The 24,232-nt window shown below is 34.6% G+C and overlaps 1 protein-coding gene across 1 annotated transcript in view; it reads left to right on the top strand.

Annotated features, from left to right (window-relative positions):
• The window catches only part of LOC143059156 (integrator complex subunit 9-like), a 76,365-nt gene extending 57,884 nt beyond the window's left edge, over positions 1–18,481 (top strand). Inside the window, exons 20-21 of the mRNA XM_076232649.1 lie at positions 15,943–16,002; positions 18,343–18,481. Coding sequence (XP_076088764.1) covers positions 15,943–16,002; positions 18,343–18,462 — 180 coding nt within the window. The 3' untranslated portion in view covers positions 18,463–18,481. The remainder of the gene's footprint in view (positions 1–15,942; positions 16,003–18,342) is intronic.
• Positions 18,482–24,232: the final 5,751 nt, after the last annotated feature.

The raw sequence follows: 24,232 nt of genomic DNA, 5'->3' as shown, positions 1-24,232 counted from the left end.
CCCTCAACGGAGTTGGGGTGACATATTGTTATTCTACGTTTCTTTTTTTATGGCACCCTCAACGGAGTTGGGGTGACATCTTGTTATTGTTCGTTTCTTTTTTTTCTTTTTATGGCACCCTCAACGGAGTTGGGGTGACATATTGTTATTGTTCGTTTCTTTTTTTCTTATTATTATGTCACCCGATCGACAATGTCGGGTGACATATTGCTTTTCCTCTGTTTCTTTTTCCGTATTATTATTATTATTATTTTTCTTCCACCTAATTTTGTCCGCCCGCTTTCTCAGAGCTAAAGGAACCAATCTGAATGATGGTGCACTATAACAAGGAACCCTGACTTTCCTGTTGCTTTCCGGTATTGGAACTAAAAAAATGGCTGCCATCACCATGGAAACGGAAAAATGGTGAAAAAATATAATTTTGGAGTTAGGTGAATTTTTTAAGAATGTTTAACCTTAAAATCTTTAGATTTTAATACAATGTAGGTGCCCTCTATATACTGCTTTGGGATGATTTTGGCAATCATTGGAACTGCTATGTTGCCATGGATACTACACCAAAAATTTCCAAAATATGGAAATGCTCCAAATTTTATAAAACTTCACAGTAACGATGAGCAACATTGGTAGAAGTGGAATTTGGCGTTGGAATTTAGAAAATGTCTGCCGTTACCATGGAAACAATGCAAAACAGGTCAAAATGGTCCAAAAACCTTAAAGTGGCATTTACTTTCTTAAAATGGTAGGTCAAATTTAACGAAACTTTGATGGTATGGTCCCTCCAATGTGCTATATGCCATTAAATTTTGGGAATGGTCTCTGTTGCCATAGGAACCATCACAAATATCAAAATTTTCAAAAATTTCAAAATGCTCCTAAATTGATCAAACTTAATATGTTTGTAGACAGGCAAGTTTGGATGAGACTTTTGAAGATGGAATTTCCAAAATGGCCACCGTTGCCATGGAAACTGCAAAAAAGTCAAACATTTATAAAATGCTTTGAACTTCATGAAACTTGATATTATTGTTAACTGGCAAGTAGAGATGAGACTTTTGACTTTGAAACTTTCAAAATGGCTGCCGTTGCCATGGAAACAGCAAAAATGTGAAATTTTCTAAAATGCTCTGAATGTACTGAAAATTTACAGAAAGATGTATTGCAATGCAAATATGTCCATTGACTTAAAAGTTTTTGAAATGGCTGCCGCTTAGTGGCAATGGGAGGAAGGGTGACATCCGCTATTGCTTGCAATGGCAATTCTAGTTATATTTATTCTTCCACACTTTTTTGTCCATACTATTTCTCAGAATTGGCTTGAACAATATTGATGGAACTATACCATAATGTTGACCACCACATTAAATAGTGCAGTGGGGTATGGCATCATCAAGATGGCTGCCGTTGCCATGGAAACGAAACAAATGTGAAAAAATCCAGTTTTTTGTTTTAGTGAACTGTTTGGATATGCTTTAACTCAGAATCATTATATTTTAATACAAAGTAGGTGCCCACTATATACAGGTGATGGATGATTTTGGTACTCATTGGAACTACTATGTTGCCATGGAAACTGCACAAAAAATTTCAAAAATATCAAAATGTTCAAAACTTAATGAAACTTCACAGTAACGATGAGCAACATTGGAAGATGTGGAATTTGGCGTTGGAATTTCCAAAATATCTGTTGTTACCATGGAAACAATGCAAAAAGGTCAAAACTTTGAATTTTCACAGAACATTCCAGAACATCAATGTTAAATTTATTCTAGAGACATTAAATGGTATATGATGTTATATATGATTATGGAGGGGAAAAATTGCAGCGGGGGTTTGACTTTGGAATATTCAAAATGGCCGCCGTTACCATGGGAACAGCGAAATTATGAAAAACTTCAAAATGCTTTAAATTTAATAAAACTTATAACAAATTTTGCCTAGCTTATGTAGACTTAACTTTTGAGTTTGGAATTTTCAAAATGACCGCCGTTGCCATGGAAACAGCAAAAATTTTCTGAATGGCTGCCGCTGGCCTGGCAATGGGGAAAGGGTGCCATCCGCTATTGCTTGCAATGGCAAATCTAGTTATTATTATGGCACCCTCAACGGAGTTGGGGTGACATATTGTTATTGTTCGTTTCTTTTTTTCTTATTATTATGTCACCCGATCGACAATGTCGGGTGACATATTGCTTTTCCTCTGTTTCTTTTTCCGTATTATTATGGCACCCTCAACGGAGTTGGGGTGACATATTGTTATTCTACGTTTCTTTTTGTTTTTTTTATTTTTATTATTATTTTTCTTCCACACATTTTTGTCCAGTCTGGAACTCTAATGTGAATGGACCCAAGAAGACGGAACTATACCATAATGTTAACCACCATATGAAGATTTGCTTTTTGGGATTGGCACTTTCAAGATGGCTGCCGTTACCATGAAAACGGAACAAATGTGAAAAAATAAAGTTTTTCGTTTTGGTGAACTGTTTGGATATGCTTTAACTCAGAATCATTATATTTTAATACAATGTAGGTGCCCACTATATACAGGTGTTGGATGATTTTGGCACTCATTGGACCTACTATGTTGCCATGGAAACTACACCAAAAATTTCAAAAATATCAAAATGCTCCAAACTTCATGAAACTTCACGGTAACGATGAGCAACATTGGAAGATGTGGAATTTGGCGTTGGAATTTCCAAAATATCTGTAGTTACCATGGAAACAATGCAAAAAGGTCAAAACTTTGAATTTTCGCAGAACATTCCAGAACATCAATGTTAAATTTATTCTAGATACATTGAATGGTATATATGATTATGGAGGGAAAAAATTGCAGCGGCGGAATGACTTTGGAATATTCAAAATGAACACCGTTACCATGGGAACAGCAAAATTATGAAAAACTTCTAAATGCTTTAAAGTTAATGAAACTTATAACAAATTTTGCCTAGCTTATGTAGACTCAACTTTTGAGTTTCGAATTTTCAAAATGGCCACCGTTGCCATGGAAACAGCAAAAATTTTCTAACTGGCTGTCGCTGGCCTGGCAATAGGGAAAGGGTGCCATCCGCTATTGCTTGCAATGGCAAATCTAGTTATGTCACCCGATCGACAATGTCGGGTGACATATTGCTTTTCCTCTGTTTCTTTACTATTATTATTCTTATTCTTCCAATGATTTTGTCCGGCAGTTTTCTTGGAGACAATGGAACCAATCTTAATGATAGTTGACTATAATGAGGAACACAAAATTCCGGGTTGCAGTAGGTCATAAGACCATTAAAAATGGCTGCCGTCACCATGGAAACGGAACAAATGTGAAAAATTCAATTTTTGGGTTTTGGTGAAAAATTTGGAGATGCTTAAACTCAGAATCATTATATTTTGATACAATGTAGGTGCCGGCCATATACTGGTTTTGGATGATTTTGGCACTCATTGGAACTACTATGTTGTCATGGAAACTACACCAAAAATTTCCAAAATATCAAAATGCTCCAAATTTTTTGAAACTTTAGCATAACAATGAGCAACTTTAGTAGATGTGGAATTTGGCGTTAGAATTTCGAAAATGTCTTGTGTTACCATGGAAACAAGGCAAAAAGGTCAAAACGCTTTAAAAACCTTAAAAAGTGGCATTTACTTCCTTAAAATGGTAGGTCAAATCCATTGAAACTCTGATGGTATGTTCCCTCCCATGTACCAATGGAGTATCTGCCATTAAAAATTTGGAATGGTCTGTGTTACCATAGAAACCAGCCAAAATGTCAAAAATTTCAAAAATTTCAAACTGCTCCAAAAGTAATGAAACTAAATATGATTGTTGACTGTCAAGTCTGCATGAAATTTTTGGAGTTGGAATTTCCAAAATGGCCACCGTTACCATGGAAACTGCAGAAATGTCAAATATTTTCAAGATGCTCCAAACTTAATGAAACTTAATATTATTGTCAACTGGCATGTATAGATGAGACTTTTGACTTTGGAATTTTCAAAATGGCTGCCGTTGCCATGGAAACAGCAGAAATGTGAAACTTTTGACAATGCTCTTATTGTACTGAAAATTAACAAAAAGATATATCGCAATTCATAGATCTGCATTCACTGTTAAGTTGTTTTGAAATGGCTGCCGCTTAGTGGCAATGAGGGGAAGGGTGACATCCGCTATTGCTTGCAATGGCAATTCTAGTTATGTCACCCGATCGACAATGTCGGGTGACATATTGCTTTTCCTCCGTTTCTTTGTTATTATTATTCTTCTTATTCTTCCAATGATTTTTGTCCGGCAGATTTTTTGAAGGCAATGGAACCAATCTTAGTGATAGTCAACTATAATAAGGAACACAAAATTTCGGGTTGCAGTAGGTCATAGGACCATTAAAAATGGCTGCCGTTACCATGGAAACGGAAAAATTGTGAAAAATTCCACTTTTTGGTTTTAGGGAATTATTTGGAGATGCTTAGACTTAGAATCATTATATTTTGATACAATGTAGGTGCCCACTATATACTTGTTTTGGATGATTTTTGGCATTCATTGGAACTACTATGTTGCCATGGATACTACACCAAAAATTTCCAAAATATCAAAATGCTCCAAATTTAATGAAACTTCACAGGAACGATGAGCAACATTGGTAGATGTGCAATTTGGCGTTGGAATTTTGAAAATGTCTTGTGTTACCATGGAAACAAGGCAAAAATGGTCAAAACGCTTTAAAAAACCTTAAAAGTGGCATTTACTTCCTTAAAATGGTAGGTCAAATTCATTGAAACTCTGATGGTATGTTCCCTTCCATGTACCAATGGAGTATCTGCCATTACAAATTTGGAATGGTCTGTGTTACCATAGAAACCAGCCAAAATGTCAAAAATTTCAAAAACTTCAAAATGCTTCAAACTTGATGAAACTTAATATATTTGTTGACTGTCTAGTCTGCATGAGACTTTTGAAGTTGGAATTTCCAAAATGGCTACCGTTGCCATGGAAACTGCAGAAATGTCAAATATTTTCAAAATGCTCCAAACTTAATGAAACTTAATATTATTGTTTACTGGCATGTATAGATGAGACTTTAAACTTCGGAATTTTCAAAATGGCTGCCGTTGCCATGGAAACAGCAGAAATGTGAAACTTTTGACAATGCTGTTATTGTATTGAAAATTTACAGAAAGATATATCGCAATTCATAGATCTGCATTCACTGTTAAGTTGTTTTAAAATGGGTGCCGCTTAGTGGCAATGAGGGGAAGGGTGACATCCGCTATTGCTTGCAATGGCAATTCTAGTTATTATTATTTTTCTTCCACCTAATTTTGTCCGGCAGTTTTTTTGGAGCCAAAGGAACCAATCTGAATGATGGTGCACTATAACAAGGAACCCTGACTTTCCAGTTGCAGTGCAACTTTGGAACTAAAAAATGGCTGCCATCACCATGGAAACGGAAAAATGGTGAAAAAATATAATTTTGGAGTTAGGTGAATTGTTTGAGAATGCTTAAGCTTAAAATCTTTAGATTTTAATACAATGTAGGTGCCCACTATATACTGTTTTAGGATGATTTTGGCAATCATTGGAACTGCTATGTTGCCATGGATACTACACCAAAAACTTCAAAAATATGAAAATGCTCCAATTTTTTTCAAACTTTAGCATAACGATGAGCAACTTTGGTAGATGTGGAATTTGGCGTTGGAATTTCCAAAATGTCTGCCGTTTCCATGGAAACAATGCAAAAAGGTCAAAATGCTCCAAAAACTTCCGGGTTTGGTGAAAAACTTTGATATGCATTAACTTAAAATCATCAAATTTTAATGCAATATAGTTGTCCACTATATCCAGGTTTTGAATGATTTTGACAATCATTGGAACTACTATGTTACCATGGATACAGGATCAAATATTTCAAAAATTTCAAAATGCTCCAAAATTAATGAAACTTAATATGATTGTTGACTGTCAAGACTGCATCAGACTTTTGAAGTTGGAATTTCCAAAATGGCCACCGTTGCCATGGAAACTGCAAAAATGTTAAATATTTTCGAAATGCTCCAAACTTAATCAAACTTAATATTATCGTTAGCTGGCATGTATAGATGAGATTTTTGACTTTGGAATTTTCAAAATGGCTGCCGTTGCCATGGAAACAGCAGAAATGTGAATTTTTATAAAATGTTCTGGATGTACTGAAAATTTACAGAAAGATGTATTGCCATGAATATATGTGCATTCACTGTTAAAAGTTTTTGAAATGGCTGCCGCTTAGTGGCAATGGGGGGAAGGGTGACATCCGCTATTGCTTGCAATGGCAATTCTAGTTATTATTATTTTTCTTCCACCTAATTTTGTCCGCTCGCTTTCTCAGAGCCAAAGGAACCAATCTGAATGATGGTGCACTATAACAAGGAACCCTGACTTTCCTGTTGCTTTTCAATATTGGCACTAAAAAAATGGCTGCCATCACCATGGAAACGGAAAAATGGTGCAAAAATATAATTTTGGAGTTAGGTGAATTGTTTGAGAATGCTTAACCTTAAAATCTTTAGATTTTAATACAATGTAGGTGCCCACTATATACTGCTTTGGGATGATTTTGGGAATCATTGGAACTGTTATGTTGCCATGGATACTACACCAAAAATTTCAAAAAAATGAAAATGCTTCAAATTTTTTTAAATTCTAGCATAACGATGAGCAACTTTGGTAGATGTGGAATTTGGCGTTGGAATTTCCAAAATGTCTGCCGTTTCCATGGAAACAATGCAAAAAGGTCAAAATGCTCCAAAAACTTCCGGGTTTGGTGAATAACTTTGGTATGCTTGAACTTAAAATCATCAAATTTTTATACGATATAGTTGTCCACTATATACAGGTTTTGAATGATTATGACAATCATTGGAACTACTCTGTTACCATGGATACAGGATCAAAAATTTCAAAATGCTCCAAAATTGATGAAACTTAATATTATTGTTGACTGCCCAGTCTGGATGAGACTTTTGATTTTGGAATTTCCAAAATGGCCACCGTTGCCATGGAAACTGCAAAAAAGTCAAAAATTCTCAAAATGCTTTGAACTTAATAAAACTTGATATTATTGTTAACTGACAAGTAATGATGAGGCTTTTGAATTTGAAATTTTCAAAATGGCTGCCGCTTAGTGGCAATAGGGGGAAGGGTGACATCCGCTATTGCTTGCAATGGCAAATCTAGTTATTATTCTTATTCTTCCAATGATTTTTGTCCGGCAGATTTTTTGGAGTCAATGGAACCAATCTTAGTGATAGTCAACTATAATGAGGAACACAAAATTTCGGGTTGCATTAGGTCATAGAACAATTAAAAATGGCTGCCGTTACCATGGAAACGGAACAAATGTGAAAAATTCCACTTTTTGGTTTTGGGGAATTATTTGGAGATGCTTTAACTTAGAATCATTATATTTTGATACAATGTAGGTGCCGGGCATATACTTGTTTTTGATGATTTTTGGCATTCATTGGAACTACTATGTTGCCATGGATACTACACCAAAAATTTCCCAAATATCAAAATGCTCCAAATTTAATGAAACTTCACAGTAATGATGAGCAACATTGGAAGATGTGCAATTTGGCATTGGAATTTCGAAAATGTCTTGTGTTACCATGGAAACAAGGCAAAAATGGTCAAAACGCTTTAAAAACCTTAAAAAGTGGCATTTACTTCCTTAAAATGGTAGGTCAAATCCATTGAAACTCTGATGGTATGTTCCCTCCCATGTACCAATGTGGTATCTGCCATTACAAATTTGGAATGGTCTGTGTTACCATAGAAACCAGCCAAAATGTCCAAAATTTCAAAAATTTCAAAATGCTCCAAAAGTAATGAAACTTAAAACGATTGTTGACTGTCAAGTCTGCATGAGACTTTTGGAGTTAGAATTTCCAAAATGGCCACCGTTGCCATGGGAACTGCAGAAATGTCAAATATTTTCAAAATGCTCCAAACTTAATGAAACTTAATATTATTGTCAACTGGCATGTATAGATGAGACTTTTGACTTTGGAATTTTCAAAATGGCTGCCGTTGCCATGGAAACAGCAGAAATGTGAAACTTTTGACAATGCTCTTATTGTACTGAAAATTTACAGAAAGATATATTGCAATTCATAGATCTGCATTCATTGTTAAGTTGTTTTGAAATGGCTACCGCTTAGTGGCAATAGGGGGGGAAGGGTGACATCCGCTATTGCTTGCAATGGCAATTCTAGTTATTATTATACTTCCACCTATTTTGTCCGGCATGTTTTTTGGAATGAAATGGAACCAATCTTAATGTTAGTTCACTATAAGGTGGAACAAAAAATTTCGGGGTGCAGGTGGGTCTAAGACCATAAAAAATGGCTGCCGTTTCCATGGAAACAGAATAATTGTGAAAAATTCCAGTTTTTGGTTTTGGTGAATAATTTGGAGATTCTTAAACTCAGAATCATCATATTTTGATACAATGTAGGTGCCAGCCATATATTGGTTTTGGATGATTTTGGCATTCATTGGAACTACTATGTTGCCATGGAAACTGCACCAAAAATTTCAAAAATATCAAAATGCTCCAAATTTTTTGAAACTTCATGGTAACGATGAGCAACATTGGTAGATGTGGAATTTGGCGTTGGAATTTCCAAAATGTCTGCCGTTACCATGGAAACAGAGCATAAGTGTCAAAATGCTCTCAAAACTTCAGGGTTTGGTAAATAATTTTGATATGCTCGAACTTGAAATCAACAAATTTTTACACAATATAGTTATCCACTATATACAGGTTTTGATTGATTTTGACAATCATTGGAACTTCTCTGTTACCATGGATACAGGATCAAATATCTCAAAAAATTTTAAAATACTCAAAAATTGATGAAACTTAATATGATAGTTGACTGGCAAGTCTGGATGAGACTTTTGACATTGGAATTTCCAAAATGGCCACCGTTGCCATGGAAACTGCAAAAAAGTCAAAATTTCTCAAAATGCTTTGAACTTAATGAAACTTGATATTATTGTTAACTGGCAACTACGGATGAGACTTTTGACTTTGAAATTTTCAAAATGGCTGTAGTTGCCATGGAAACAGCAGAAATGTGATTTTTTTTTAAAATGCTCTGAATGTACTGAAAATTTATAGAAAGATGTATTGCCATGAATATATGTGCATTCACTGTTAAACCATTTTGAAATGGCTGCCGGTTAGTGGCAATAGGGGAAGGGTGACATCCGCTATTGCTTGCAATGGCAATTCTAGTTATGTCACCCGATCGACAATGTCGGGTGACATATTGCTTTTCCTCTGTTTCTTTACTATTATTATGTCACCCGATCGACAATGTCGGGTGACATATTGCTTTTCCTCCGTTTCTTTGTTATTATGTCACCCGATCGACAATGTCGGGTGACATATTGCTTTTCCTCTGTTTCTTTTTCCCTATTATTATTATTATTATTATTTTTCTTCCACCTAATTTTGTCCGGCAGTTTTCTCAGAGCCAAAGGAACCAATCTGAATGATGGTGCACTATAACAAGGAACCCTGACTTTCCTGTTGCTTTCCGGTATTGGAACTAAAAAAATGGCTGACATCACCATGGAAACGGAAAAATGGTGAAAAAATATAATTTTGGAGTTAGGTGAATTGATTGAGAATGCTTAACCTTAAAATCTTTAGATTTTTATACAATGTAGGTGCCCACTATATACTGCTTTGGGGTGATTTTGGCAATCATTGGAACTGCTATGTTGCCATGGATACTACACCAAAAATTTCCAAAATATGGAAATGCTCCAAATTTTATAAAACTTCACAGTAACGATGAGCAACATTGTAAGATGTGGAATTTGGCGTTGGAATTTTGAAAATGTCTGCTGTTACCATGGAAACAATGCAAAACAGGTCAAAATGGTCCAAAAACCTTAAAGTGGCATTAACTTTCTTAATATGGTAGGTCAAATGGATCGAAACTTTGATGGTATGTTCCCTCCCATGTACCAATGTGGTATATGCCATTAAATTTTGGGAATGGTCTCTGTTGCCATAGGAACCATCACAAATGTCAAAAATTTCAAAAATTTCAAAATGCTCCAAATTTGATGAAACTTAATATGATTGTAGACTGGCAAGTCTGGATGAGACTTTTGAAGTTGGAATTTCCAAAATGGTCACCGTTGCCATGGAAACTGCAAAAATGTCAAATATTTTCAAAATGCTCCAAACTTAATGAAACTTAATATTATTGTAAACTGGCATGTATAGATGAGACTTTTGAATTTGAAACTTTCAAAATGGCTGCCGTTGCCATGGAAACAGCAAAAATGTCATGTTTTTAAAAATGATCTAAATGTACTGAAAATTTACAGAAAAATGTATAGCCATGCAAATATGTGCATTCACTGTTAAAAGTTTTTGAAATGGCTGCCGCTTAGTGGCAATGGGGGGAAGGGTGACATCCGCTATTGCTTGCAATGGCAATTCTAGTTATTATTCTTATTCTTCCAATGATTTTTGTCCGGCAGATTTTTTGAAGGCAATGGAACCAATCTTAGTGATAGTCAACTATAATGAGGAACACAAAATTTCGGGTTGCACTAGGTCATAGGACCATTAAAAATGGCTGCCGTTACCATGGAAACGGAACAAATGTGAAAAATTCCACTTTTTGGTTTTTGGGAATTATTTGGAGATGCTTTAACTTAGAATCATTATATTTTGATACAATGTAGGTGCCGGGCATATACTTGTTTTGGATGATTTTTGGCATTCATTGGAACTACTATGTTGCCATGGATACTACACCAAAAATTTCCAAAATATCAAAATGGTCCAAATTTAATGAAACTTCACAGTAATGATGAGCAACATTGGAAGATGTGCAATTTGGCGTTGGAATTTCGAAAATGTCTTGTGTTACCATGGAAACAAGGCAAAAATGGTCAAAACGCTTTAAAAACCTTAAAAAGTGTCATTTACTTCCTTAAAATGGTAGGTCAAATCCATTGAAACTCTGCTGGTATGTTCCCTCCCATGTACCAATGTGGTATCTGCCATTAGAAATTTGGAATGGTATCTGTTACCATAGAAACCAGACAAAATGTCAAAAATGTCAAAAATTTCAAAATGCTCCGAAATTGATGAAACTTAATATATTTGTTGACTGTCTAGTCTGCATGAGACTTTTGAAGTTGGAATTTCCAAAATGACCACCGTTGCCATGGAAACTGCGGAAATGTCAAATATTTTCATAATGCTCCAAATTTTATGAAACTTAATATTATTGTTAACTCGCATGTATAGATGAGACTTTTGACTTTGGAATTTTCAAAATGGATGCCGTTGCCATGGAAACAGCAAAAATGTGAAATTTTCTAAAATGCTCTCAATGTACTGAAAATTTGCAGAAAGATGTATTGCCATGTATATATGTGCATTCACTGTTAAACAATTTTGAAATGGCTGCCGCTTAGTGGCAATAGGGGGAAGGGTGACATCCGCTATTGCTTGCAATGGCAATTCTAGTTATTATTATTCTTCCAACTATTTTGTCCGCCACTTTTCTCGGAGCCAATGGAACCAATCTTAATGATAGTTAAGTATAATAGGGAACACAAAATTGCGGGTTGCAGTAGGGTCTAAGACCATAAAATATGGCTGCCGTTTCCATGGAAACGGAACAATTGTGAAAAATTCCACTTTTTGTTTTTTGGGAATAATTTGGAGATGCTTGAACTCAGAATCATCATATTTTAATACAATGAAGGTGCCACCCATATACTGGTTTTGGATGATTTTGGCAATCATTGGAACTACTATGTTGCCATGGAAACTACACCAAAAATTTCAAAAATATGAAAATGCTCCAAATTTTTTGAAACTTTACCATAACGATGAGCAACTTTGGTAGATGTGGAATTTGGCGTTAGAATTTCCAAAATGTCTGCCGTTTCCATGGAAACAATGCAAAAAGGTCAAAATGCTCCAAAAACTTCCGGGTTTGGTGAATAACTTTGGTATGCTTGAACTTAAAATCATCAAATTTTGACACAATATAGGTATCCACTATGTACAGGTTTTGATTGATTTTGACAATCATTGGAACTACTCTGTTACCATGGATACAGGATCAAATATCTCAAAAATTTCAAAATGCTCCAAAATTGATGAAACTTAATATGATAGTTGACTGGCAAGTGAGGATGAGACTTTTGACTTTGGAATTTCCAAAATGGCCACTGTTGCCATGGAAACTGCAAAAAAGTCAAAATTTCTCAAAATGCTTTGATCTTAATGAAACTTGATATAATTGTTAACTGCCAAGTAGAGATGAGACTTTTGACTTTGAAATTTTCAAAATTGTGCAGTTGCCATGGAAACAGCAGAAATGTGAATTTTTAAAAAATGCTCAGAATGTACTGAAAATTTACAGAAAGATGTATTGCCATAAATATATGTGCATTCACTGTTAAACCATTTTGAAATGGCTGCCGGTTAGTGACAATAGGGGAAGGGTGACATCCGCTATTGCTTGCAATGGCAATTCTAGTTATGGCACCCTAAACGGAGTTTGGGTGACATATTGTTATTCTACGTTTCTTTTTGTTTTTTTTATCTTTATTATTTTTCTTCCACACTTTTTTGTCCAGTCTGGAACTCTAATATAAATGGACCAAAGAAGATGGAACTATACCATAATGTTAACCACCATGTGAAGATTTGCTTTTTGGGGTTGGCACTTTCAAGATCTCCGCCGTTACCATGGAAACAGAACAACTGTGAAAAAATTCACTTTTTGGTTTTGGGGAATAATTTGGAGATGCTTCAACTCAGAATCCTTATATTTTAACACAATGTAGGTGCCAGCCATATACAGGTGTTGGATGATTTTGGTACTTATTGGAACTACTATGTTGCCATGGAAACAACACCAAAATTTTCAAAAATATCAAAATGCTCCAAACATGAAACTTCACAGTAACGATGAGCAACATTGGCAGATGTGGCTTTTGGAGTTGGAATTTCCAAAATGGCTTTTGTTACCATGGAAACAATGCAAAACATTTCAAAAAAAATAAAAAAAATGCTGCAAACTGGATGAAACTTTACAGAAATGGTAACTGGCATTGGCAGAGTTTCATTTTAAAGTTGGAATTTTCAAAATGGCCGCCGTAACCATGGAAAAAGCAAAAATGTCCAAATTATCAAAATGCTCCAAACTTAATGAACTTTTCAAAAATGATAATTTGCATGTGTAGATACACTCTTTGACTTTGGAATTTTCTAAATGGCTGCCGCTCGCCTGGCAATTGGGGAAGGGTGCCATCCGCTATTGCTTGCAATGGCAAATCTAGTTATTCTTCTTCTTCTTCTTCTTCCGCCGCTTTAAAAAATGAACTTGTCCGCAGCGTTTCTCCAAAACCGCTTGTCAGATTGACTTAGGATTTCATAAAATGGTAGACTAATATGTCTAGGTGAGCCATCAATCTTTCGTTTGTGCATTGGGGTCTATTAAGGGGTGTTTTGGGGGGTAGAAAGCAGGGAGGGTTTTACTATAGAACCCTATGGGATTTTATTTTCAAAATTTTTTAAATGAATATAACTTGAAAACTATAAGTGATAGATACATGCAGTCTTCAGAAATGATTATAGGACAATAAAATAAATCACATGAAATATAGGGGGATGCCCTGGGGGGTCATCCCCACCCCCTTCAATTTGAGAATGTGCTATTATCTTGTAAACGGTCCAGATCCCCACCCCTAAACCATATATATTCTTGTAGGGGACAATAAAACAAATCAAATGAAATAAAAGGGAAGTCCCTAGGGGGTCACCCCACCCCCTCTTGTTGGAAAACTTGTAAACGGTCCAGATCCCCACCCCTAAACCATATATATTCTTGTAGGGGACAATAAAACAAATCAAATGAAATAAAAGGGAAGTCCCTAGGGGGTCACCCCACCCCCTCTTGTTTGAAAACTTGTAAACGGTCCAGATCCCCACCCCTAAACCATATATATTCTTGTATGGGACAATGAAACAAATCAAATGTAATTAGATGGAAGTTCCTGGGGGTCACCCCCACCCCGTTCAATTTGAGAATGTCCTATTATCTTGTAAACAGTCCAGATCCCCACCCCTAAACCATATATATTCTTGTAGGGGACAATAAAACAAATCAAATGAAATAAATGGGAAGTCCCTAGGGGGTCACCCCACCCCCTCTTGTTTGAAAACTTGTAAACGGTCCAGATCCCCACCCCTAAACCATATATATTCTTGTAGGGGACAATAAAACAAATCAAATGAAATAAAAGGGAAGTCCCTAGGGGGTCACCCCAACCCCTCTTGTTTGAAAACGGTCCAGATCCCCACCCCTAAACCATATATATTCTTGTATGGGACAATAAAACGAATCACATCAAATTAGATGGAAGTTCCTGGGGGTCACCCCCACCCCGTTCAATTTGAGTATGTACTATTATCTTGTAAACGGTCCAGATCCCCACCCCTAAACCATATATTTTCTTGTAGGGGACAATAAAACAAATCAAATGAAATGTAGGTAAAGTCCCTGGGGGTCACCACCACCCCCTCCTGTTTGAAAACTTGTAAATGGTGGAGATCCCTACTCGTAAGCCATATATATTCTTGTATGGGACAAAAAATCAAATCAAATGAACATGGGACCATATGAATGGGGAGTTATCAGAGCTTTGTTTGGGAGACTTCGTAACAGCATCCTGTTACAATTACTTCTTGTTTAAAAATTGTGTTTGGTGACCCGGCAAACCAACCAAGATGGCCGCCATGGCTAAAAATAGAACATATGGGTAAAATGCAGTTTTTGGCTTATAAATCAAAAACCAAAGCATTTAGAGCAAATCTGACATGGTGTAACATTGTAAATCAGGTCAAGATCTACCTGCCCTGAAATTTTCAAATGAATTGGACAACTGGTTGTTAGGTTGCTGCCCCTGAATTGGTAATTTTAAGGAAATTTTGCTGTTTTTGGTTATTATCTTAAATATTATTATATAGATAGAGATAAACTGTAAACTGCAAAAATGTTCAGCAAAGTAAGATTTACAAATAAGTCAACAGGACCAAAAAGGTCAGTTGGAGTAATTGCCCTTTATAGTCAATTTTTAACCATTTTTCGTAAATCTATGTTATCTTTTACAAAAATCTTCTCCTTTGAAACTACTGGGCCAAATAAAATAAAACTTGGCCACAATCATCATTGGGATATCTAGTTTAAAAATTGTGTCCGGTGACCCAGCCAATTAACCAAGATGGCCGCCATGTCTAAGAATAGAACATAGGGGTAAAATGCAGTTTTTGGCTTATAACTCAAAAACCAAAGCAGTTAGAGCAAATCTGACATGGGGTAACATTGTAAATCAGGTCAAGATCTACCTGCCCTGAAATTTTCAAATGAATTGGACAACTGGTTGTTAGGTTGCTGCCCCTGAATTGGTAATTTTAAGGAAATTTTGCTGTTTTTGTTATTATCTTGAATATTTATATAGATATAGATAGAGATAAACTGTTAACAGCAATAATTTACAGCAAAGTAAGACCTAAAAATAAGTCAACATGACCAAAATGGTCAATTGACCCCCTAAGGAGTTATTGCCCTTTATAGTAAATTTTTAACAATTTTCATAAAATTTGTAAATTTTTACTAACATTTTCCACTGAAACTACTGGGCCAATCCTTATAGGGATAATTGTACGCAGCAGGAGTGTTCAGTAAAGTAAAATCTATAAACACATCACTATCACCAAAACACAATTTTGTCATGAATCCATCTGTGTACTTTGTTGAATATTCACATAGACCAAGGTGAGCGACACAGGCTCTTTAGAGCCTCTAGTTTTTATTGATATTTGCTTGTTTTGTTTACAGCATGGTTTTGTTGATATAAAGGTGGAGGACACGGGCGAAGGATGTACTATTGTTGATTTGGTAAGAATTTATGTGGCAAAATATTGATCTGATGAAAATTTTTCAATTACTGTAGATTAATTATTATGTTTGGATAATTAATTTCGTGGAATTTGTAGTTACATGTGAACAACGAATTACAAATTTTCTATATGCTTTTTATGTACATTGACAAAACCAGAAATCAAATATCATCGAACATGCAAGCTCTTCTCAATCCACTGAAGTTGATAATCACGAAAATAAATGAATCCACAGTATTAGGAATTTTTCCGAAGGGTATATTTTGTACATTTAAATAGAAGGGATACAACAATGAGACAGCAACCCAATAACAACAATAAACCAGAAAGCATCTAGAAAATAAGATACTGTTATAACTATGAGATATATATGTTTCTCTTATTTTTGTGCTATTTTAACATTTCCTGACCGGTGTGAAAAAAATATTTCTACTCATTAGTGAAAAATATGTTCTTGGCAAATGATTGGTTTTTGTCGAGCCTGCAACTTTTGCTGCAGAAAGCTCAACATAGGGATAGTGATCCGGCGGCGGCATCAGTGTTAGCTTACTTTTTAAAAGCTTTTAATATTTTAGAAGGTGGAAGACCTGGATGCTTCATACTTTGTATCTAGATGCCCCATGGTACAAAGTTTCCGTCAGTCACATGTCAAATGTCCGTGACCTCATTTTCATGGTTCAGTGACCACTTGAAAAAAAAGTTCATATTTTTTGTAATGTTGAGTTCTCTCTTATTTAATTATAGGATAATTATATTTGGTGTGTGCGTACCTTGCAAGGTCCTCATGCCCGTCAGACAGTTTTCACTTTACCTCGATATTATTTCATGGATCAATGAACAAGGTTCAGTTTTGGTGGTCAAGTCCATATCTCAGATACTATAAGCAATAGGGCTAGTATATTTGGTGTACGGAAGGACTGTAAGGTGTTCATGTCCAATGGGCAGGTGTCATCTGACCTTGACCTCATTTTCATGGTTCAGTGGCTATAGTTAAGTTTTTGTGTTTTGGTCTGTTTTTCTCATACTTTATGCAATAGAACTACTATATTTGTTGTATGGAATGATTGTAACGTGTACATGTCTAGTGGGCTGACCTTGACCTCATTTTCATGGTTGAGTGGTCAAAGTTAAGTTTTTGAGTTTTGGTCTTTTTATATAATACTATAGGCCATAGGTCAACTATATTTGGTGTATGGAAATATTAAATGATCTATATGTGAGTTGTGCAAGTTTTTTTTTACCTCAACCTCATTTTCACGGTTCATTGCTCATAGTTAAGTTTTTGTGTTTTGGTCTATTTTTCTTAAACTATAAGTAATAGGTCAACTATATTTGTTGTATGGAAGCATTGTTAGCTATACATGTCTGTCTGGCATGGTTCATCTGACCTTAACCTCATTTTCATGGTTCATTGGTCTTTGTTTAGTTATCTTGGTTAATATTAAGTTTATGTGACAGTTTTGAATAAGCTTTATACTTCATGTGTACTTAGGACTATCAACATAATATCAATGATTAGTAAAGAAGGCGAGACATTTCAGCGTGTGCACTCTTGTCTTCTGAATTTTCTTATTGTGACGTCATAAAAAAAGGCGACTATGCCTGATGATGTGACATCAAAAGAACACAACTTTCCTCAAATCTTTGAAAAGGAAGGATAAAAATCATACGAGAAACAGATGCCACCATTGTAACTCGTGTGTTACAATATTTCTCCACTCTCAACAGATAAATTTTAATTATTTAAAAAACTCCTCAAGCCTCACGCTTTCAATTTTATAATTTAACTGTCTCAAGCGGAGAAATATCGTAATACACTTGATGCAGTTGTGAAATCTATATGTCTATACATATATTAAAGTCAAAGTTGTCCTGATTTTATAAAAGTTGTGTATGAATTTGGATAGGCCAATAAATTATACATGTACCAAGGGGCAATAAGAATTAAGTCCTATGAAAACAAAACACCATGGTCAACCTGAAAAAAAGAAAAAGTAAAAAAAACAGCTGACAATATGCTACTTAGGAAAATGAAGAAAAAATACCTGAACTCAACCAAACACCAGGACAAAATACTTCTCCAAAAACTAGAGATTGAGCTACACGAATCCCATCAGAAATCTGTCTCACTATGTCACAAAATAATACAAATAAAAAACACTTCCATCAAGAATAATCACCAAAAAGAAATTGAAGCAAAAATACGAAAATAGATGCTCATAGTTGAATATTGTACAGTGACCTACAGTTGTTAATGTCTATGTTATTTGGTCTCTATTGGAGACTTGTCTTATTGGTAATTATACCACATCCTTTTATTTTTATATTTATATTTCAGCCAAACGATGATACATTGATTCAAGTTGAGCCTGATAATACACATATTATATGTAATGGAGAAGAGACTGTCAGGATAAAGATTAGAGACGCTTTGTTAAAATGCTTGAAGAAAATCTGATATTAAATATGTCATCCAATGCATTTGTATTATCAATATTTTATATAATTCAATACTGTCAATTCAGAAATTATTGGGTGCATTTACTATTGACTTAAGTCGAAAAAGCGAGACAAAGTGATCCTACATTCTGTCAGCGTCGGCGGCGGGGTCCACAAATATTCACTCTGTGGTTAAAGTTTTTGAAATTTTAATAACCTTCTTAAACTATCCTGGATTTGTACCAAACTTAGCCATAAGCTTGTTTATGATCATAGCATAGTATCCAGAAGTAATTTTTGTAAACAAATAAATCCATTTTTTTGTGTATTTTACTTTTAAATGGACTTAGATTTTTTCCAAGGAAACAATGCAGTCTTTTCTACCTCAGGCATAGATTACCTTAGCTGTATTTGGCAAAACTTTTAGGAATTTTGGTCCTCAATGCTGGCCTTTTTAACTTTTTTGGATTAGAGGGTCACTGATGAGTCTTTTGTAGATGAAACGCCCGTCTGGCGTATATACTAAATTAAGTCCTGGTATCTATGATGAGTTTATTCACTCTGTGATTAAAGTTTTTAAAATTTTAATAACTTTCTTATACTATTTTGGATTTGTACCTAACTTTGACAGAAGCTTGTTTATGATCAAACGCAAGTATCGAAAGAAAATTTTGTTGAAATTTTGTACCTGTGTATCCTTATTTTACTTATAAATGGACTTAGTTTTTCTTCCAGTTAACATTTAACATACAGTCTGCAGCTAGTTTTTAAAACATTCTGGATTTTTACCAAACTTGGACAGAAGCTTCTTACAATCAAAAGATATTGGCAAGAGAAATATTTTATTGATTTCATTCCTCATTTTTGTTGAGCATGTGATTAACAGCATAAGTAGACAAGACACTGGGTTCTGCAGAACCCATAAGAATTTTTTGAAGAATGAACAAAAATGCGAGATTTATTATTGCAATTTCAAGGAACTGTTCATTTATATATATTTATCAGATTATCAAATGCAAGTTCTTTTTATTGCAATACTCAGCCAGTCACATTTATTCGCATTAATAAAAACCACACGATAGTTCCTTTATTTACAGTATATGCATGTGTATTGTAAATAAGATTGCAATTTAAATTCTCAGTGAATGGTCAGTTGGAAATTTTTATAAATATTTATGTCCACTGTTACAAAGAGCTGGGGGTAACATGGAAATTAAGGACATTCATTTTTTACTGTGTCTGTGGTCTGTCTGTCTCTCCAATCATGGAACAGGTTTGAAATATTTTAAGGAGTTACTCCTCTTTGGAATATAACTTTGCTGTAATTTTCATTGTAAGAGCTTGGGAGCCAATATTTTTGTAGGATTGTTATGAAATGATATGAAAGGTTGATATTTGCAATGTCTTCAAGATGTTCAAATTCAGCTTTTATAAATGAATAATTTAATTTGGATGTAACACGTCTTCTGATTGGCTGACGTTATTTTGTTATCAGCCCATATACATAATTTAGTCATGTGACCATGACGTCATCAACGTTTTTTCATTGTTTCCTAAGGTTTAAATGGAATTAAGTAAGTAAATTATAAGAAATGAGTGTGAAATAACATAAAAATTGTGGTGTACACTAAAATAACCTGGTACGCGCATTATTCAGTGTGCACCAGATTTTTTATGTTATTTCTTCAAAGACAGAAAAAATATTACAGTCATTCCTTAATAGTCTTTAATATGTTTCAAATTCAGCTTTTATCAACCCTTGTTTACAGGAATGTAATCTCAAGCCTAAACTTCATGTCAGAATTTTAAAACTTATACATACCAAAGGTTGATATTAGCAATGTCTTGGATAAGTTATAATTTTGTTCCGATCAATTATTTTTATACGACCGCAAATTTTGAAAAAATTTTCGTCGTATATTGCTATCACGTTGGCGTCGGCGTCGTCGTCGTCGTCGTCGTCGTCGTCGTCGTCGTCGTCGTCGTCCGGCGTCCGAATACTTTTAGTTTTCGCACTCTAACTTTAGTAAAAGTGAATAGAAATCTATGAAATTTTAACACAAGGTTTATGACCATAAAAGGAAGGTTGGTATTGATTTTGGGAGTTTTGGTCCCAACATTTTAGGAATAAGGGGCCAAAAAGGGCCCAAATAAGCATTTTCTTGGTTTTCGCACCATAACTTTAGTTTAAGTTAATAGAAATCTATGAAATTTTGACACAAGGTTTATGACCACAAAAGAAAGATTGGGATTGATTTTGGGAGTTTTGGTTTCAATAGTTTAGGAATAAGGGGCCAATAAAGGGCCCAAATAAGCATTTTTCTTGGTTTTTGCACAATAACCTTAGGTTAAGTAAATGGAAATCTATGAAATTTAAACACAATGTTTATGACCACAAAAGGAAGGTTGGTATTGATTTTGGGAGTTTAGGACCCAACAGATTAGGAATTAGGGGCCAAAAAGGGACCCAAATAAGCATTTTTCTTGGTTTTTGCACTATAATGTTAGTATAAGTAAATACAAATCTATGAAATTTAAACACAAGGCTTATGACCATAAAAGGAAGGTTGGTATTGATTTTGGGAGTTTTGGTCCCAACAGTTTAGGAAAAAGGGGCCCAAAGGGTCCAAAATTAAACTTTGTTTGATTTCATCAAAATTGAATAATTGGGGTTCTTTGATATGCCGAATCTAACTGTATATGTAGATTCTCAACTTTTGGTCCCGTTTTCAAATTGGTCTACATTAAGGTCCAAAGGGTCCAAAATTAAACTTAGTTTGATTTTGACAAAAAATGAATCGGTTGGGTTCTTTGATATGTTGAATCTAAAAATGTACTTAGATTCTTGATTATTGAAGTTTTTTGGTCCAGTTTTCAAATTGGTCTACATTAAGGTCCAAAGGGTCCAAAATTAAACTTTGTTTGATTTCATCAAAAATTGAATCCTTGGGGTTCTTTGATATGCCAAATCTAACTGTGTATGTAGATTCTTCATTTTTGGTCCTGTTTTCAAATTTCAAATTCTACATTAAAGTCCAAAGGGTCCAAAATTAAACTAAGTTTGATTTTAACAAAAATTGAATTCTTGGGCCTCTTTGATATGCTGAATCTAAACATGTACTTAGATTTTTGATTATGGGCCCAGTTTTCAAGTTGGTCCAAATCAGGATCTAAAATTATTATATTAAGTATTGTGCAATAGCAAGTCTTTTCAATTGCACAGTATTGTGCAATGGCAAGAAATATCTAATTGCACAATATTGTGAAATAGCAATTTTTTTTTTAATTAGAGTTATCTTTCTTTGTCCAGAATAGTAAGCAAGAAATATCCTATTTGTGCAATAGCAAGAATTTTTTTTAATTGGAGTTATCTTTCTTTGTCCAGAATCAACTTAAATCTTTGTTATATACAATATACAATGTATATACACTTTTTACTACCAACTGATAAATTTAAATAATCTTTACCATTCAGTGATAACAAGCAGTTTTTTTACATCTTAATATTTTATGATGTATTTAAATGAGTAGTTATTGTTGCAAACTCCATTAGAAATTTGAATTGATATCAGTTTTGAAAAAGGGAAACGGGGATGTGAAAAAAAAGGGGGGGGGGGTTAAATTTTTCTCATTTCAGATTTCATAAATAAAAAGAAAATTTCTTCAAACATTTTTTTGAGAGGATTAATATTCAACAGCATAGTGATTTGCTCAAAGGCAAAAAAACCTTTTAAGTTCATTAGACCACATTCATTCTGTGTCAGAAACCTATGCTGTGTCAACTATTTAATTTTAGATTTAAAAAGTTTGAAGAAGAAATCTTTAATTGATTTGTAAAATCTTGGCATTTGTTTTGTGTAAAAAAAAACCCATGTAATGTCAAAAATTTGATCACAATCCAAATTCAGAGCTGTATCATGCTTGAATGTTTTGTCCATACTTGCCCCAACTGTTCAGGGTTCGACCTCTGCGGTCGTATAAAGCTGCGCCCTGCGGAGCACCTGGTTAACAGAAGTTATGTCCCTTTGAAATATTTTCTACTGTGGATTCATAATTGTTCGTTGGATACCAGTTTTCATGGGTTTCGTGGGTACAGATGTACCAAAAATTCAAATGTTCAACAAAATTACAAATTTTATATAGGCTTTGTATACTGAGATTGCTAAACCACCTCAATCCTCAAGTTTTCCTCAATCCAAGAAAATTGATACCCACTAAAATTAATGAATCCACAGTCTATTGAACGCTTTATTTACAACACTTTCTTGTCGGACTATGTAATATGGTAACCTTCACAGTATCAATTTTACTGCACTAAATGCACAATTTTTTTACAGCACAGATGCAAAACTTGATAATTACAGTGAAAAGTAAAATCACAAAAATAATGAACTTAGGGGAAAATCAATTTGGAAAGTCCATAATTACATGGAAAAATCAAATAACAAAACATATAAAAAAATGAATGGACAAGAACTGTCACATTCCTAACTTGGTACAGGCATTTTCAAATGTAGAAAATGGTGGACATAAATGCTCTTTTATGAAATAAATATTGATGTTATAATTGAATCAATAATGGTTTACTTATTTATTTAGACATCTAAATACTTTTGTTGTTTAGCCTCCGACAAAGGAATAGTTATCAGGTGGCACCACCGGTGTTAACTAACATCTTAGAAGCAAAATATTAAAGAAGGTAGATGACCTGGATGTTTCATACTTTGTATATAGATCATTGTATGGAATGATTGTAAGGTGGACATGAATTTCTGGTTTAGCTTATAAGACCATGATGACAGGGTCCTAATATTCCTGGATCATGATCAGTTAATGTTTAACAGATGCAAATTTAAGTTTATTACACAAGTAATCCCTGGAGCAGCCCCTCTTATGCAGTCAGTGAGTCCCCTCTGATTATAATTTCCGGATCCGCCATTGAAAAAAGTTTTTGAATTGTAAACCTTTCTTATAGAGAATTTCCTTATTGAGATGTAGCATGAGAGTTTTCATCCCTTATTTGGATTTAGCATGTGGGGATTCCCTTATAGAGATTTAGCATGAGAGGTTTCCCTTATAGAGATGTATAATGTGGGGGTTCCCTTTTTGAGATTTAGCATGAGAAGTTTCCCTAATGGAAATGTAGCGTGAGGGGATTCCCTTATAGACATGAAGCATCAGGGGATTTCTTTATGAGAGGTTTCCCTTATAGAGATGTAGCTTGTGGGGGTTCCCTTATTGAGATTTTGCATGAGATGTTTCCCTAATTGAAATGTAGCGTGAGGGGATTCCCTTATAGAGATGAAGCATCAGGGGATTCCTTTATGAGAGGTTTCCCTTAAAGAGATGTATCATGTGGGGTTCCCTGATTGAGATTTGACATGAGAGGTTTCCCTTATAGAGATGTAGCATGAGGGGTTTTCCTTATTGAAATGTAGCATGTGGGGATTCTCTTATTGAGATGTAGCATGAGAGGTTTCTTTATGAAGATGTAGCATGAGGGCATTTCCTTATTGAGATATAGCATGAGAGATTTTTAGGCAGTTAAGCTGCCTTATGCGAGCACCCTGGATTTGTGTGCTACCCAATAAATGCTGAAATACGTGCCATTGTTATCATCTAGCTGGCTACTATATTATGTATAACTTATTGGACAGTTTTTTCATATTATTCATTCTGGATTACAAAAAATATGACCAGAAAAACCTTAAATGATCGTCGATTTTCCCAAAAGTTTTGAAGTTGCACATCGGAAGTAGAGCACATTAGGAATGCTTATGTAGTTTATT

Source organism: Mytilus galloprovincialis, chromosome 14, assembly GCF_965363235.1.
Source record: "Mytilus galloprovincialis chromosome 14, xbMytGall1.hap1.1, whole genome shotgun sequence".
Taxonomy (NCBI): domain Eukaryota; kingdom Metazoa; phylum Mollusca; class Bivalvia; order Mytilida; family Mytilidae; genus Mytilus; species Mytilus galloprovincialis.
The sequence above is the reverse complement of the archived record's forward strand: the minus strand, read 5'-3'. Positions and strand labels throughout refer to the sequence as shown.